The 13,843-nt window shown below is 42.5% G+C and overlaps 1 protein-coding gene across 2 annotated transcripts; it reads right to left on the reverse strand.

Moving 5' to 3' along the window:
* Positions 1-6,245: 6,245 nt before the first annotated feature.
* On the reverse strand, positions 6,246-11,848 carry LOC139414998 (protein FAM177A1-like). 2 transcript variants are annotated; one of them, XM_071162694.1, is made up of 5 exons: positions 11,637-11,848; positions 11,120-11,317; positions 10,924-10,990; positions 10,698-10,795; positions 6,246-8,286 (listed from the first exon to the last, which is right to left on the reverse strand). In XM_071162694.1, the coding sequence occupies exons 1-5, from the start codon at positions 11,703-11,705 to the stop codon at positions 8,074-8,076; spliced, it is 645 nt and encodes a 214-aa protein (XP_071018795.1). In that variant the 5' UTR covers positions 11,706-11,848; the 3' UTR covers positions 6,246-8,073. The 2 variants fall into 2 exon arrangements, with proteins under 2 accessions (XP_071018795.1, XP_071018794.1); XM_071162693.1 differs by having other exon boundaries at positions 11,114-11,317; positions 11,637-11,777.
* Positions 11,849-13,843: the final 1,995 nt, after the last annotated feature.

Here is a 13,843-nt window from a genome sequence, read left to right on the forward strand (position 1 = left end):
GTCGAGTCGATACATGTTAGAATCACCTTTGGCAGCGATTACAGCTGTGAGTCTTTCTGGATAGGTTTCTAACATTGGGGCGGCAGGTAGCCTAGTGGTTAGAGTGTTGGACTAGTAACTGAAAGGTTGCAAGATTAAATCCCTGAGCTGACAAGGTAAAAATCTGTCATTCTGTTCCTGAACAAGGCAATTAACCCACTGTTCCTAGGCAGTCATTAAAAATAAGAATTTGTTCTTAACTGACTTGCCTAGTTAAATAAAGGTCAAATGAGAATGTTGTAGATTTGGCCTTTTGTTTTAGGTTATTTTCCTGCTGAAAGGTGAATTCATCTCCCAGTGTCTGGTTGAAAGCAGACTGAACTAGGTTTTCCTTTCGAATCTTTCCTGTGCTAAGCTCCATTCTGTTTATTATTTGTATCCTGAAAAACTCCCCAGTCCTTAACAATTACAAGCATACACATAACATGATGCAGCCACCACTATACATATACTTGGAAAGTGGTACTCAGTAATGTGTTGTATTGGATTTGCCTCAAACATAAGACGTTGTATTCAGGACAAAAAGTTAATTGCTTAGATTTTCTATTTTTTTTATTACTTTACTGCCTCATTGCAAACAGGATGCATGTTTTGGAATACTTTTATTCTGCACAGGCTTTCTTCTTTTCACTATGTCAGTTAGGTTAGTATTGTGGGGTTACTGCAATGTTGTTAATCCATCCTCAGTTTTCTCCTATCACAGCCATCATTCATTCCCCTCCTCTCCCCTGTAACTATTCCTCAGGTCGTTGCTGCAAATGAGAACGTGTTCTCAGTCAACTTACCTTGTAAAATAATGGATAAATAAAAAATAAACCTATGTAACTGTTTAAAATTCACCATTGGTCTCATGGTGAAATCTCTGAGTGATTTCCTTCCTCTCTGGCAACTGAGTTAGGAAGAACGCCTGTGTGTTTGTAGTCTCCATGCTCAAAGGCATATTCAATGTCTGCTTTTTTATTTTTTTTACCTGTCTACCAATAGGTGACCTTCTTTGCGAGGCATTTGAAAAGCTCCCTGGTCTTTGTGTTTTAATCTGTGTTTGAAATTCACTGCTCAACTGAGGAACCTTACAGATGTGTGGGGAACAGATGAGGTAGTCATTAAAAACAATGTTAAACACTATTATAGCATACAGAGGGAGTCCATGCAACTTATTATGTGACTTGTTAAGCAAAATCTTTACTCCTTAACTCATGTAGGTTGCCATAACAAAGGGATTTAATACTTATTGACTCATGATATTTCAGCTTTTCATTTTTTATAAAATTTTTGATAAACAGAATTCCACTTTGACATTATGGGGTATTGTGTGTAAGAAGTGACCCCAACACATATAAATTTAATACATTTTTATTCAGAATGTTACTCAACAAAATGTGGAAAAAGTCAAGGTGTGTGAGTACTTTCTGAAGGCACTGTAGCTCTCCCTCCCACCCACAACTCCCTGACCTCACCCATATGACCATGGGGTGGCAGGTAGCCTAGTAGTTAGAGCATTGGGCCAGTAACCGAAAGGTTGCTAGAGCAAATCCCCAAGCTGACAAAATCTGTTGTTCCGCCCCTGAACAAGGCAGGTAGCCCACTGTTCATAGGCCGTCATTGTAAATAATAATTTGTTCTTAACTGACTTTCCTAGTAAAATAAAAAAAAAATGTAGTGAGGGACATACTGTAGCTCTCCCTCCCACCCACAACCACGGCTTGGAGTACTTCCTGGTCCAACATTTTCACAACACCCAAATCTCACCATTCCCTAGCCGCAATCCAAACCACGTGTCTTCACCATGACGGTAGACCTACACTACTATGGTATCACCATGAGCCTGGCAAGGAAGGCTTCATTCACCCTAACTATTTACCTTCAATTTCTTAATTATCTTAGTTTCTTAAGTCTGGTGGCCAGGGTTTTTTCCTCAGTTGATTGGAATTATTGCGGAGATCAACAGAACACAAGACCAACAGATATAGATATAGATATAGAAGAATGTGAGGAGAGGAACACTTTTCTTTGTAGAGCCAGACCGTGTCATTGAAGTGCATTTGAGAGTTGGACAATCGGAACATCTTGTCCAGGGCAAAAGGATGGTGAAAAGGACTACAAACCTCCTGAGTGGGACAGGAGGAAATTCCCTGCTTTTGTTGTGCTTTACAACAACCCACGCAACATGGGGCGGTAAAACCATACATATTTTTAGCGCAGGTGGGTATAATTACCTGCGAGCCACACTCATTAAAGTCTAAACTGTTATTCACATTTTTTGTACTGGATTTTCATGGCGAGTTAAGGCTTTGAGTGGCTGTGTTTGTAGCTGCATGCAGCGAGGCTCTGCGGTGAGATTATTTTCATTCTTCCCTAACCAGAGTGAGGAGAGGACACGTGGTGAGGTGTAAGACCTTAGGGTATTGCACTTTATACTTCTGAGCTGAAGACAGAGCTTGTCTCTCCCTCAGATGCAGTATATTTACCTTGACTGGTGCTTTTATATCTGGCTCTTTCAACCTCCCAACACAAAGGCATTGGTCCCGCGCCTCCGTCTGTCCATCTGTCTCACTGTCTGTCTGTGAGGAAGTGAGGATAGATGCATAGAATTGGGGGAAGGATGGGGAGATGAATGATTAACGGAGGAAAGCGAGCACCTCCCTTTGTTCTGACTTCTTCAGGGAATCATTATACTAAACAACGTGTGGCGGCACAGAGAGGAATTCCCCCTGTTCAACTTCAAACTATCACAGATGTGCATCTGGTCTATTTGTACTACATACAGCTGGCCCAGAACTACCCAGAACCCCCATCCTTCTCCATGGTATAGTAGTGCTATTGGCCTCCGCTCTGCCCTGCTCTGAATCTGGAAAATCACTTTAGCTGGACATAAACAGAGCCAGTACCAGCCCTAGGCCAATCCTACTACACACAGACAGAGGCAGAGCTAGCACCAGCTCAAGCCCTACTTCTAGCCAGGCCACCAATTGCAGACTCAGAGCAATTGGCAGATGCATGGGAGTCAGTCTCAGTCTCAGTCTGTGAAGCACATTATCTGCTGCGAGCTGGTATAAAGGATGAAAGGTGGTGGAGGGAAAGTCTGGGGGATTTCAGAGAGATCTATGGTGGCCAAATCAGGAAGTAAAAGTCCTACTAGAGGTCAATGGTCATTTGGCACCTCGCTCTGTGAATTAGTGAAGTAGTGTTTTTCATTACACACTGCAGAGTGTGCATCCCAAATGGTACCCTATTCATGACACCCATAGGGCTCTGGTCAAAAGTAGTGCACTATATAGGGAATAGGGCACACACTTAGAATTTCTCTGCCATGTCTGATGAGAAACAGTGTTAGCCAGGGCTTTATAATTGGTTTCTGGTTTAATGGACATTTGGCCCATGAATATGTCAGCAGCTGCAGGTCAGTATAGTTTGTGAATGCATGGTTGCATATTATGTGTCAGCTATGGTGGCACCTACTGTATGTTAGCAGCCTTGCTGCTGTGTGTAGGCTGTGCAGAAAGGAGGCCGTGCAGATCAGTGGTGTCTGGGACTTTCCAGACCAGGGTTGTGTGTGTGAAGTGCACTAGTACAGATTGTGCCATTAACGCTACTGAAGAACGCACTTAGCAAGTCTGACCAGACAAGCAACATTGACCTGTTACAAAACAGCCTGCTCACACGACAACAAAAAAACAGCCTATATGGTACTCATTAAGGATCTAAAATTATCCCCATTTCATTTAGCCTTTGATGCCATTAAAAATAGTTTGAAGTTATAAGAACTATTAAAGAAATACCACCATGCTGTTTAGGTTGCTACTTTATGCTGTTTTATGGCATGTGCCTCATGTTACTAAAAGACCAATCTTCTCCTAGCAGTATGCAAAGTATACAATTCAAAGCAATAAACTTCAGATTATGACTAGAATGTAACATGCAAAGTTGAGAAGTTAGACACAATAACACTTTGCATGAAACTGCGCAATACCAACTAACATGCATGCTGTCCCTTTCCTCCATTTGGTCTGTAGGAATGTGTTAAAATGTTCTTGAAGGGTGTTCCTCAGCTCCAAGACTTCCATGCCATGCATTCCAGGTTTGTAGTATTCTTATTCTATGTTGTTTTGCCCCAGGAGAGACAGGGAAGAAGAGGAGACCACAATTTTAGTCAGGCTGTTAGTAACCTTATAAGGAAGCATTCACACACATACACACACACAGACAGACAGACAGACATGCACACACACACACACACACACACACGACTGAGTGGTGTGGAAATCCCCTTCTCCTCTGACTGACAGTAGGGCCTAAATAAGAGGCTTGGCTGACCGCAGCAGAGCCCCACTGTGGAGGAGGCAGAGAGGGGGATGGCTGCTGCTATTCTCATCTCTCAACTCAGTGGGCGTCTGGCTGGGCTGGTTGGCTAAGCAGGTAGCTGTTCAACTCTGCTATGCCCTCCTATTAAAGAGTCTGCTCTAGTGATTACTGTGCCATCTGGAACTAGAGGATGTAGTTATATCAGCTATGAGAGCTAGAACCTGGACGACTGTGTGTTTCCGCTTTAGCAAAGTCGTCAGGCCTTGTCTGACAGACTTAACCAGCCAGGTACCATTCGTCTGGTCCTATACTACTCTATGTGCTGCAGCCAACTCCTTTATACTGGAGTTGTCATGCCATACAGTGGGACCAGGCTAAGGTACAATGGCTGGATGAGGGAAATGAGGAAGATGCACGTGTTGTTCCCAGACTGAGATATATGTAAATATTTGAGATATAAAGTATAAGCAAATATTTGACGCATGCATGCAAACACACACGTACACACACAAGAAATGGTATTGTGGCGTTAATCTGGATTTTCCCTCCTTAATCACACACATTATCACACACACTGTCCCAGATGACTGCGGTGTTTATCAATGTCTGCCAAGCTCAGGCCAGGGAATAAGAGGATCTTCTCTTCTCACACAACTGACAAACCAAACAGACTTCCAACTGCCAAAAGACTTCCAACAGGCTTAGAATATTTTATACGTATTGTTCTATGAGATAATCTTCCTCAGCTATCACTTTTTGTCAATTGTGAAGTATTTGTGTAATCAAAACAAGCACATAAAGGCTTCATAATTCATAGAGGTCATGTTAACTGACTGATATTATCCTAAACCCGTGTGAACCTCAGACCTTAATTCTTGGCATTTATCCCAAAACCCCATTAATTTCCCCCATAGCAATGGCTGAACGAACCAGAGGTAACTCATTTCTGTTTTTTACAACTACAAGATGGAGAGCTGTATTCTTTGTCTCACAGTAACCCCTCAGCCTCCTTTATAATTATACAATACCACCCTCTAGTGGAATATTTGTGTATTGCTAGTCTTTGGTCACTAGATTAGAATTTCTAGAATCTATTGGAATGACAGTGTAGCGTCTCGAGTTGGTCACCCAATAGTTACAGAGCTGTTACTCTAACATATCATCTAAACCCAAAAATACATCATGATCCACTGCCAGTCTCAGTCTGGTGTATGAGTGCCACTCTGTCTGTCTATAGCTTCTTTTGTTGCCGTAGTGAACTGTCGGTGAGTGTCACTGTGTCCGGCCGTGCTGACTGGACAGTGGGATGACTGAGGGTTTGTTTGCAGTATAAGGCTGTCCTTGTGTAGTTTGGCTGGATGCTTTCATGGCTCAGACCCCCATACGCTATGCAACGCTGAGTAACGATGAACTGTCTGTCTCACCATGGTACAACCACCCAGAACTACAGTGCCATAAAGTATGAATAAGCTTAGCCTAAAACGGGTGAATTGCCAATATGGTGTATAAATTAAATATACAGTTACTTTTGGCTATTATGATCCATAGAGAAATCACTCCTATATTCTCCTATGAGACACTATATGTGAATGGAGATCGGCAGGTCACGGTGTATGGGTTTCTAGCTATCTCTTAATGTTGACAGAGAGGTCATAGCTGTAGGTCATTCTGGACTAAAGAGAGAAGCCCACACACTGACCTGACCTGGGATTGGCTGCATTGGGAGGTTAGCCAACAGAATGTCACCACAAGCAGTTCCAGAAAAGGACACAGAAGTCTTTGTTAACCAATAAAGACAATCACGTGTCACTCACTGACACAGTACCACCACATGAGCCAGAGATAATCCACCACAGATCCTAGCTGACTGGCCAACATGACAGACAGATGAGCAAATACTGTAGTTAAAGCATAGTTAAGTATATTTATTAACAGTTTATCAAGGTGTTGTTACATAAAGTACGTTGTAAAAAAGTGCTCAGAAAATACAAAAATAATAATAAATATGTGAATATCAAAATAAAAGTTTAACATAAAGTTCCTTTACAACAAGGGCAACTGTGCATTAGGCCAATGGACTAGTAAAAACAAATATGACAGATTATACTGCCTTTACAAAATCTCAGCTACACCAACAGCCTGAAAAGACGTTCCAAATTACAAGTCACCAAGTGACCACAAGCCAGTAATGCTACACAGGGGAACAACAACACACCATGTTTAGGTCAGTGCTCAACAAAGTATTTCAACAAATGTTGTCTAAATTAAAACAAAGTGAGTGGCATGCTAGTAGTAGTGTATAAAGGAGGAAGGCTTCCTGTGTTCGAGTGCATTAAGGTTTAGGCTACTACTTGGCTCTGTGGTTTAGGTTAAAAAAACACAGCCCTTCAGAGGCACCAGATAGATAGACACGAGGTTGGAATGTTAGGACCAGCCTCCAGTTGGGGGTAAGGCCACTGGAGACACATAGTTAAACAACACAGTACTACTACTGTACCACACTGTGCCTGTACTATAGGACTACAGAAAGGACAGTGGCACTGCCCACTGAAGGCTAGCCCTGGTAGTCGGATCACTGAAGGCTAGCCCTGGTAGTCGGATCACTGAAGGCTAGGCCTGGTAGTCGGATCACTGAAGGCTAGGCCTGGTAGTCGGATCACTGAAGGCTAGGCCTGGTAGTCGGATCACTGAAGGCTAGCCCTGGTAGTCGGATCACTGAAGGCTAGCCCTGGTAGTCGGATCAGCTTCTGCTTCAACCGACTCTAACTTCTTTGTCGCTACTCTGTCATCGTCCTTCACGGTTTGTTGTCATAGTTCTTTGTAGTCTGGTATTAAAGACATGACAGAGACGTGGGCTAAAGCAGTAGCAGGTCTGACTCCCAAGTTTATAGATGGCTCCTTCATATCCACAACCAAATGGGAGCTCAGAGAGTAGTGCTGAGCGATTAGTGTTTTTTGAGGTCGGTTCTGTTTTGGTTCGATCATTAAAAAATAATTATGGTTTTCAATTTCGGTTTCAATAATTTTTGCAAACATTAAATGCAATATGCATTATGTGGGTTGAATGCTGTACCACAGAATACAACTATTAATACAAGTCCCATGATGGTAGTGACGGCCCATCACTTATTAACCATCATTTATGCACATGACTTTAATCAAATATTTCAGTTGTGTATATTACATTTGTTTTATTTGATTCATTTATATTCAATTCCAAGTCATATCTATAGAGCTGCTGCTTGACAAAATCACTATTTAATAATGTAGTTCTTAAAATGTAAATAAGGCATACTTTTGACGGCTGAATACCTAGTGATTCCTACCAATATCAATCACTTAGATCATGTATTTTCAGGTAGATACCCCGGAAAGCAACAGCTGCTCTCTAGATCACCTCACAATCTTGCATTCTTCTCTCTTCCATAGAAGCAGTAAAAGAAACAGACTGGACAAGTAGATGCGCAATGGATTATGGGTATTATAGTTAATTACCACATTTTACACGCTAAACTATGTAGAATATTGGCCTGTTGGAAACTACAACGCCGTACTACATCGCACAGTTCAGTCAGGATCTGATTTATCTCTAGAGAAACTGTGCAATGTGCACACAAAATTTCAGTTAATCGTTCAGCACTATCAGAGAGACAGACCCCAGAGCGCCTCCACCTCCTTGACAAATTAAAACAAAACAAACATGGAAAAAACAATCATCTCTCCAGAAGTTAGTTAGGTTGTTGTCGTGACAATGGCTGGGACCCTGATGGCAGTAGGCGTGGCCTTGGCCTCTTTCTCAACCTGATAGGTGTCCGTGGAATGGGGGGTGGTAGCGGTTCCCTCTGGCTGATCCGTCATTGGTCCATGGATCTCCTCATCCCGATTCTCAACAAAGTATTGCTCCGCCTCCTCTGATAACCGGTTGTCCTCATCTTCCTCCTCCTTCTGCGAAGAAAAGACAAGAAGTTGTTAATGGAACGCACATAAACACAAACATGTGAACCATCAATGCCCTTTAGGCATCCATTTCAAGTGAATGTGGCTCCGTCTTAGTGATCTCATAACCGAAACCCCAGACAGATGTGGTGTGATCAACGTGAGACTAGTAATTTCATACTGATTTAAACAACTGTATAGAGGCCTACCTCTTACCTCATCCTGTAATACTCGCAGAGCAGTGGTATTCAAACTTTTTCAGCGGGGACCCCATTTCTTTTCAAAGGAATTGTCTGTAGAGCACCGAGACAATTGTGTCGAGGAACAGATCTGGGGAAGGTTACCAAAACATGTCTGCAGCATTGAAGGTCCCCAACAACACAGTGGCCTCCTGCATTCTTAAATGGAAGAAGTTTATAACCACCAAGACTCTTCCTATAGCTGGCCACCCGGCCAAACTGAGCAATCGGGGGAGAAGGGCCTTGGTCAGGGAGGTGACCAAGAACCCGATGGTCACTCTGACAGAGCTCCAGAGTTTCTCTGTCGAGATGGGAGAACCTTCCAGAAGGACAACCATATCTGTAGCACTCCACCAATCAGGCCTTTATGGTAGAGTGGCCAGACGGAAGCCACTCCTCAGTAACAGGCACATGACAGCCCGCTTGGAGGTTGCCAAAAGGCACGTAAAGGACTCTCAGACCATGATTCTCTTGTCTGATGAAACCAAGATTGAACTCTTTGGCCTCAATGCCAAGAGGAAATCTGGCACCATCCCTACGGTGAAGCATGGTGGTGGCAGCATCATCATGCAGTGGGGATGTTTTTCAGCAGCAGGTACTGGGAGACTAGTCAGGATCGAGGGAAAGATGAACAGAGCAAATTACAGAAATCCTCGATGAAAACCTGCTCCAGAGCACTCAGGACCTCAGACTGGGGTGAAGGTTCACGACCCTAAGCACCCAGCCAAGACAATGCAGGATTGGCTTTGGGACAAGTCCTTGAATGTCCTTGAGTGGCCCAGCCAGAGCCCGGACTTGAACCCGAGAGAACATCTCCGGTGAGATAGCTGTCAGCGATGCACCACATTCAACGTGATAGAGCTTGAGAGGATCTGCAGAGAAGAATGGGAGAAACTCTCCAAATACAGGTGTGCCAAGCTTGTAGCGTCATACTCAAGAAGACTTGATGTTGTAATCACTGCCAAAGGTGCTTCAACAAAGTACTGAGTAAAGGGGCTGAATACTTACGAAAATTGTATATTTCTGTTTTTTTTTGTCAATATGGGGTATTGTGTGTAGTTTGATAAGGTAAAAAAAACAATTAAATACATGATAGAATAAGGCTATGACCAAATACTTATTTTCCACCATAATTTGCAAATAAATTCATTAAAAATCCTACAATGTGATTTTCTGGATTTTTTTCCCCTCATTTTGTCTGTCATAGTTGAAGTGTACCTATGATGAAAATTACAGGCCTCATCTTTTTAAGTGGGAGAACTTGCACAATTGGTGGCTGACTAAATACTTTTTTGCCCCACTGTATATATATATATTTTTTTAACCCATTGCAATTCCCCCGGGTGGCAACACCAATTTTGAATACCACTGTCGTAGTATACTGGAGTGTTTTTGACCTGACCAAGATCTGTTTCAGTTTGAAACATAGTCAATAAAGCAGTGAATTGGGAGCTTTAACAGTGTGAGGGCCTTCTTGTTCTATACTAGTGTTCTTTATTAGCCCAGCACCTATGTTTTTAAGGATGTGCGTATGACCACAAACTTTTCAATAGAAGTTACTGTAGTGCTCATATAAATAATGAGACTACTGTAATCGCGCCCACCATCTGGCCCTCTCTGTCGAAACGTCTGATTTCCAAGTGCCTTGGAATGGGACTTGACTGGAAGTCTATGGCAGGATTGGAAGACACAACCGCTGGTTTTAATTGACTGAGCTCGCAGTCTATCACCATCCAGCATTACCCTTAAAAACACGCCTCTGGATTTCCAAGTGCAAGCAGTGCAAGTGATTTAGGCTAAACAAGGAAGGGAGTTTGGGAAATAGTATGCATTTTAGAAATAATTTACACATAAACTTTATATGCCTGAACTCAATCAATTTGGCTTCCCAAAAATAATGTGGTCGCTGTGATAACATTTCTTTTCATTGACATTTTTTTCTGCATTTTTCAAAGTTCCATCTAAGCAGGCTCTCTCTCCCACCCTTTCAATTCCCACTTGTTGCACAGTGTTTCCAGGCTCTATATGCAGTAGCAATTGAGCCTGGGGATTAGGTTACTGTTACTACAACACTCTTATGCAAAGCATCTATGCCCTTCTATAATTATACACACTTTAGGCATCCCTTCCAAGACGTAAGCCCTCTTAGTGATGGCCCTCATCTGCTTGTTGTGTACATACCTCTTTCCTCATCCTGTAATACTCGTCGATGGCGTACTGGTATTTGGCCGATGTGATTCCAAAGAGCGAGGCCATCCTCTCCCCGAGGTAGTCACAAGCTGAAATACACATTCTGGAGTTTTACCAACAGCATAGTATTCAAGGCAGTATCAAGGTAGTGTACAGCAGGAGAAGGCCATCAACCATAGAGGTTTATAATACATATTGTCTCATATCAGGCACCCACCTGAAACAGTGGAGGTAGCTGCTCTCCACATATGGAACCAGAAGTACGGGCCCCAGGTCAGCTTGTTCTGACACACAAACGTGGGTTATTACCAGGTTTTAGAACACATATTATAGGAAGTACAGACGTTAATCGCACATTTCAGTAAAATACACAAACTAAAAACACGGCACACTTCTATTTAACACACCCTCACCGCATCGACAGGGGGGGACAGTAGGTCCTTCTTCTCTGGTTCCTTGTCCTCCCCCTCCTCCTCGTCTGTACTGTATTCTTCCATGGTTTCTCCGCTAGAGAAATGGATGATCCTTCTTGGGGCTTTCTCTTCTTTCTGATCCCCCTTCTCCAGGTCCTCCAGCTCGACACTCTCAAAGTCCTTCCCTGTGCTGGGGATCTGGGACACGGACACACACACACACACACACACACACACACACACACACACACACAGCTTGTTGATGACAGGCTGCTGCTTACACACAATTAGATAATCAACCATTTCTATGTTTATCAATGTCCGAATTTTACATAGGCCTACCCGTAGTATGGCCTACGTTTTAAGCGTCAGCATGAGACGATGACAGGCACGAAAACATAGATGCACTGAATTGTAGTAACGTTAACTAGCTAACGCTAGCCAGCTGGTCTGAAAACACCGAAATATAAAGGACCGATAATAAACACTTTTCATAATCTTGACCTGCCGAGCCTACCTTCTCTACGTCCATCGTTTGGCCCAAAGACACATTCACGTTGGTGAGATACAGAGATATTTCGGCCATGATGCCTCTTTCTTTGTATTCTCGGATGTTTAGTCTGCCCTACACACCCATGCTTGTGGGCATTTAAGCCCTGAACGATGCCCGACAGGCAGCCCTGTCTCCTACGCTGCGTGCCGCCCCCAAGAACACAGCAAATCGCATGCAAGTGACACTGTAGCTAACTCAGCTAGTCTTGTAAGCAAACGAGCTAACTAGTTAGCTATGTAGTCTTGTTAGCAAACTAGCTTGTTATCTGTACTGGTTGTTAGCTTGCATAACTGATTTGTGTATAATAATTAAAGACAGTTCAGATGTTGTGGATTACATTTACAGAGTAAGTTAGCTCCATTCCTGATCAGATTCAATTTCAGCCTTAGAAATTGATCAGATTCAATAGCAGCTTCAGAGGCTGATAAGTCAGGATTCTGCCTAGATACCATAGACAGCAAGACCACCTAGTTAACTAGCTAGCTCACAAGATTAGCCAAGTTAGCTGCTATGTTCCTTGAATGCGATTGGCTGTGGTCTTGGGGGCGACGCGCAGCCTGGGAGACAGAGCTGCCTGTCAGGCATTGTTCAGGGCTTAAATGCGCCATCACCTTCTTCTTCAACAATATATTGCTGTTCGCACAATTGAGTGTGCATGTCGCCACCTACTGGCTAGGAACATAACAATGGCAGTGCATTTCTTGCCATCTGTAATCTTGACTTCAATTTGTTAGGTAGCTGTGTGGTCTTAGAGACCACCAGTAAGGTCCTTCTAGTGTTTTGATACTGTGTTAATTTGCAGGTTAAATGTAAGGGTTTGCTAAATGTATATTCATGCTTTGTAGTATTGTGTACACTTTGCTTGTGACTCTTTTTATACTAGTTAATTGTGCTTTCACCTGTGTGCTGTGCCATTGAGATCCATTGAGAATTAAAACTGCTTGTGAAGACTGATTGTACTAGCCTCTTAGTGAAGAGCCATGACAAGACCTGTGGATCTTTGTGGAATCCTGTCAGCCCTGTAACCCGTTTCAACAGGTTAGGCTGTTGATGCAGGGTGATCCTGTAAGAGCATGGACATCTCCAAATGGGATATTTTTGTTGAAACAGAAGTATCCTGGTCAGGGACAGAGGTTGTTTCTCTGTTGAAGCTGAGAAGTGACCATGGGAGGATATGACAGGGCTACGAGTTATGTGATCCCAGGGCACAATCCTGAGATAGAAAAAAATAGATATTCCTGCAGGTAAAAAAAATGATTTTTTTAAAAAGAAAATGTATTAATCAGTGTACTGGTAAGATTTGGAAACCAGCTATAAATGTAAACCTACATGGGACATTTTCATAACTTCCATGTGGGTATAAAATGTAAAATGACATAGAATAATAAAAAATTAAAAAATGATCTCATTTATAGCGTCAAATCACGTTATATCTACAGTAGCTTTGATTGGACTGTAAAATCATTTTTAATCCTTGTCATATGAAGAGAATTAATGATGAGAAATGATAGATAAAATGTATCGGTGCTCATCAGCCATTGGACAATAACATTACACAACAAGTTGGAAATCGCTAATTCAACAATGAGTGGTTTGGAAAGAATCAGTGACAGTGGCTAACTGCAAGCATTGCAAAGCAATCACTAGCCTGCTATTCAGTGGAGTGGCTGTATGGTCCCAAATCTGGGATTGTGTCTCTTTTCCAAGTTTAAAATAATAAACGTTCAACATTGGCCATGCTGTCAATGAAGCATGATATGTGCTTGACTTCAGTGAGTTCAAGACAACTGGGAATTCCGGAAAAAATGAACTCCATCTGGGAAATGTGTGTTGAACAGTCATCCAATTCGGAATTGTAAGTTGGGAACTTGGGCCTCTTGTTAGAACTATGACTTGAAGATCAATGACGTCATCATGATTCAACCATGTTTTTTTTTTTTGAGTTTCCAGTTCTCTTGGAAACACCATAAATCCAGAGATTGCCAGACTTTGATGACAAAATTTGCCCATGAAGGACCGCCTTTTTACTTTCCTGTTCAAGTGAGCACAGCACCACAAGGTCCAAAAAATTCCAAAAATTTATTGTATGCTGCTGAAATGATGTAATATGCCAGGGAGATATACAGTGCCATGCGAAAGTATTCGGCCCCCTTGAACTTTGCTACCTTTTG

The sequence above is a fragment of the Oncorhynchus clarkii genome, chromosome 8, assembly GCF_045791955.1.
Source record: "Oncorhynchus clarkii lewisi isolate Uvic-CL-2024 chromosome 8, UVic_Ocla_1.0, whole genome shotgun sequence".
Classification (NCBI taxonomy): Eukaryota; Metazoa; Chordata; class Actinopteri; order Salmoniformes; family Salmonidae; genus Oncorhynchus; species Oncorhynchus clarkii.

Bases quoted from the DNA above. Each gene is read 5' to 3' on its own strand.
- LOC139414998 (XM_071162693.1), bottom strand. From the start codon at position 11,705: ATGGCCGAAATATCTCTGTATCTCACCAACGTGAATGTGTCTTTGGGC. The intron at 11,318-11,636 runs GTAGGCTCGGCA...TCCGTGTCCCAG, and splicing joins AAACGATGGACGTAGAGAAG to ATCCCCAGCACAGGGAAGGA. The intron at 10,796-10,923 runs GTGGGTGCCTGA...TGTGTATTTCAG, and splicing joins AGCTACCTCCACTGTTTCAG to CTTGTGACTACCTCGGGGAG.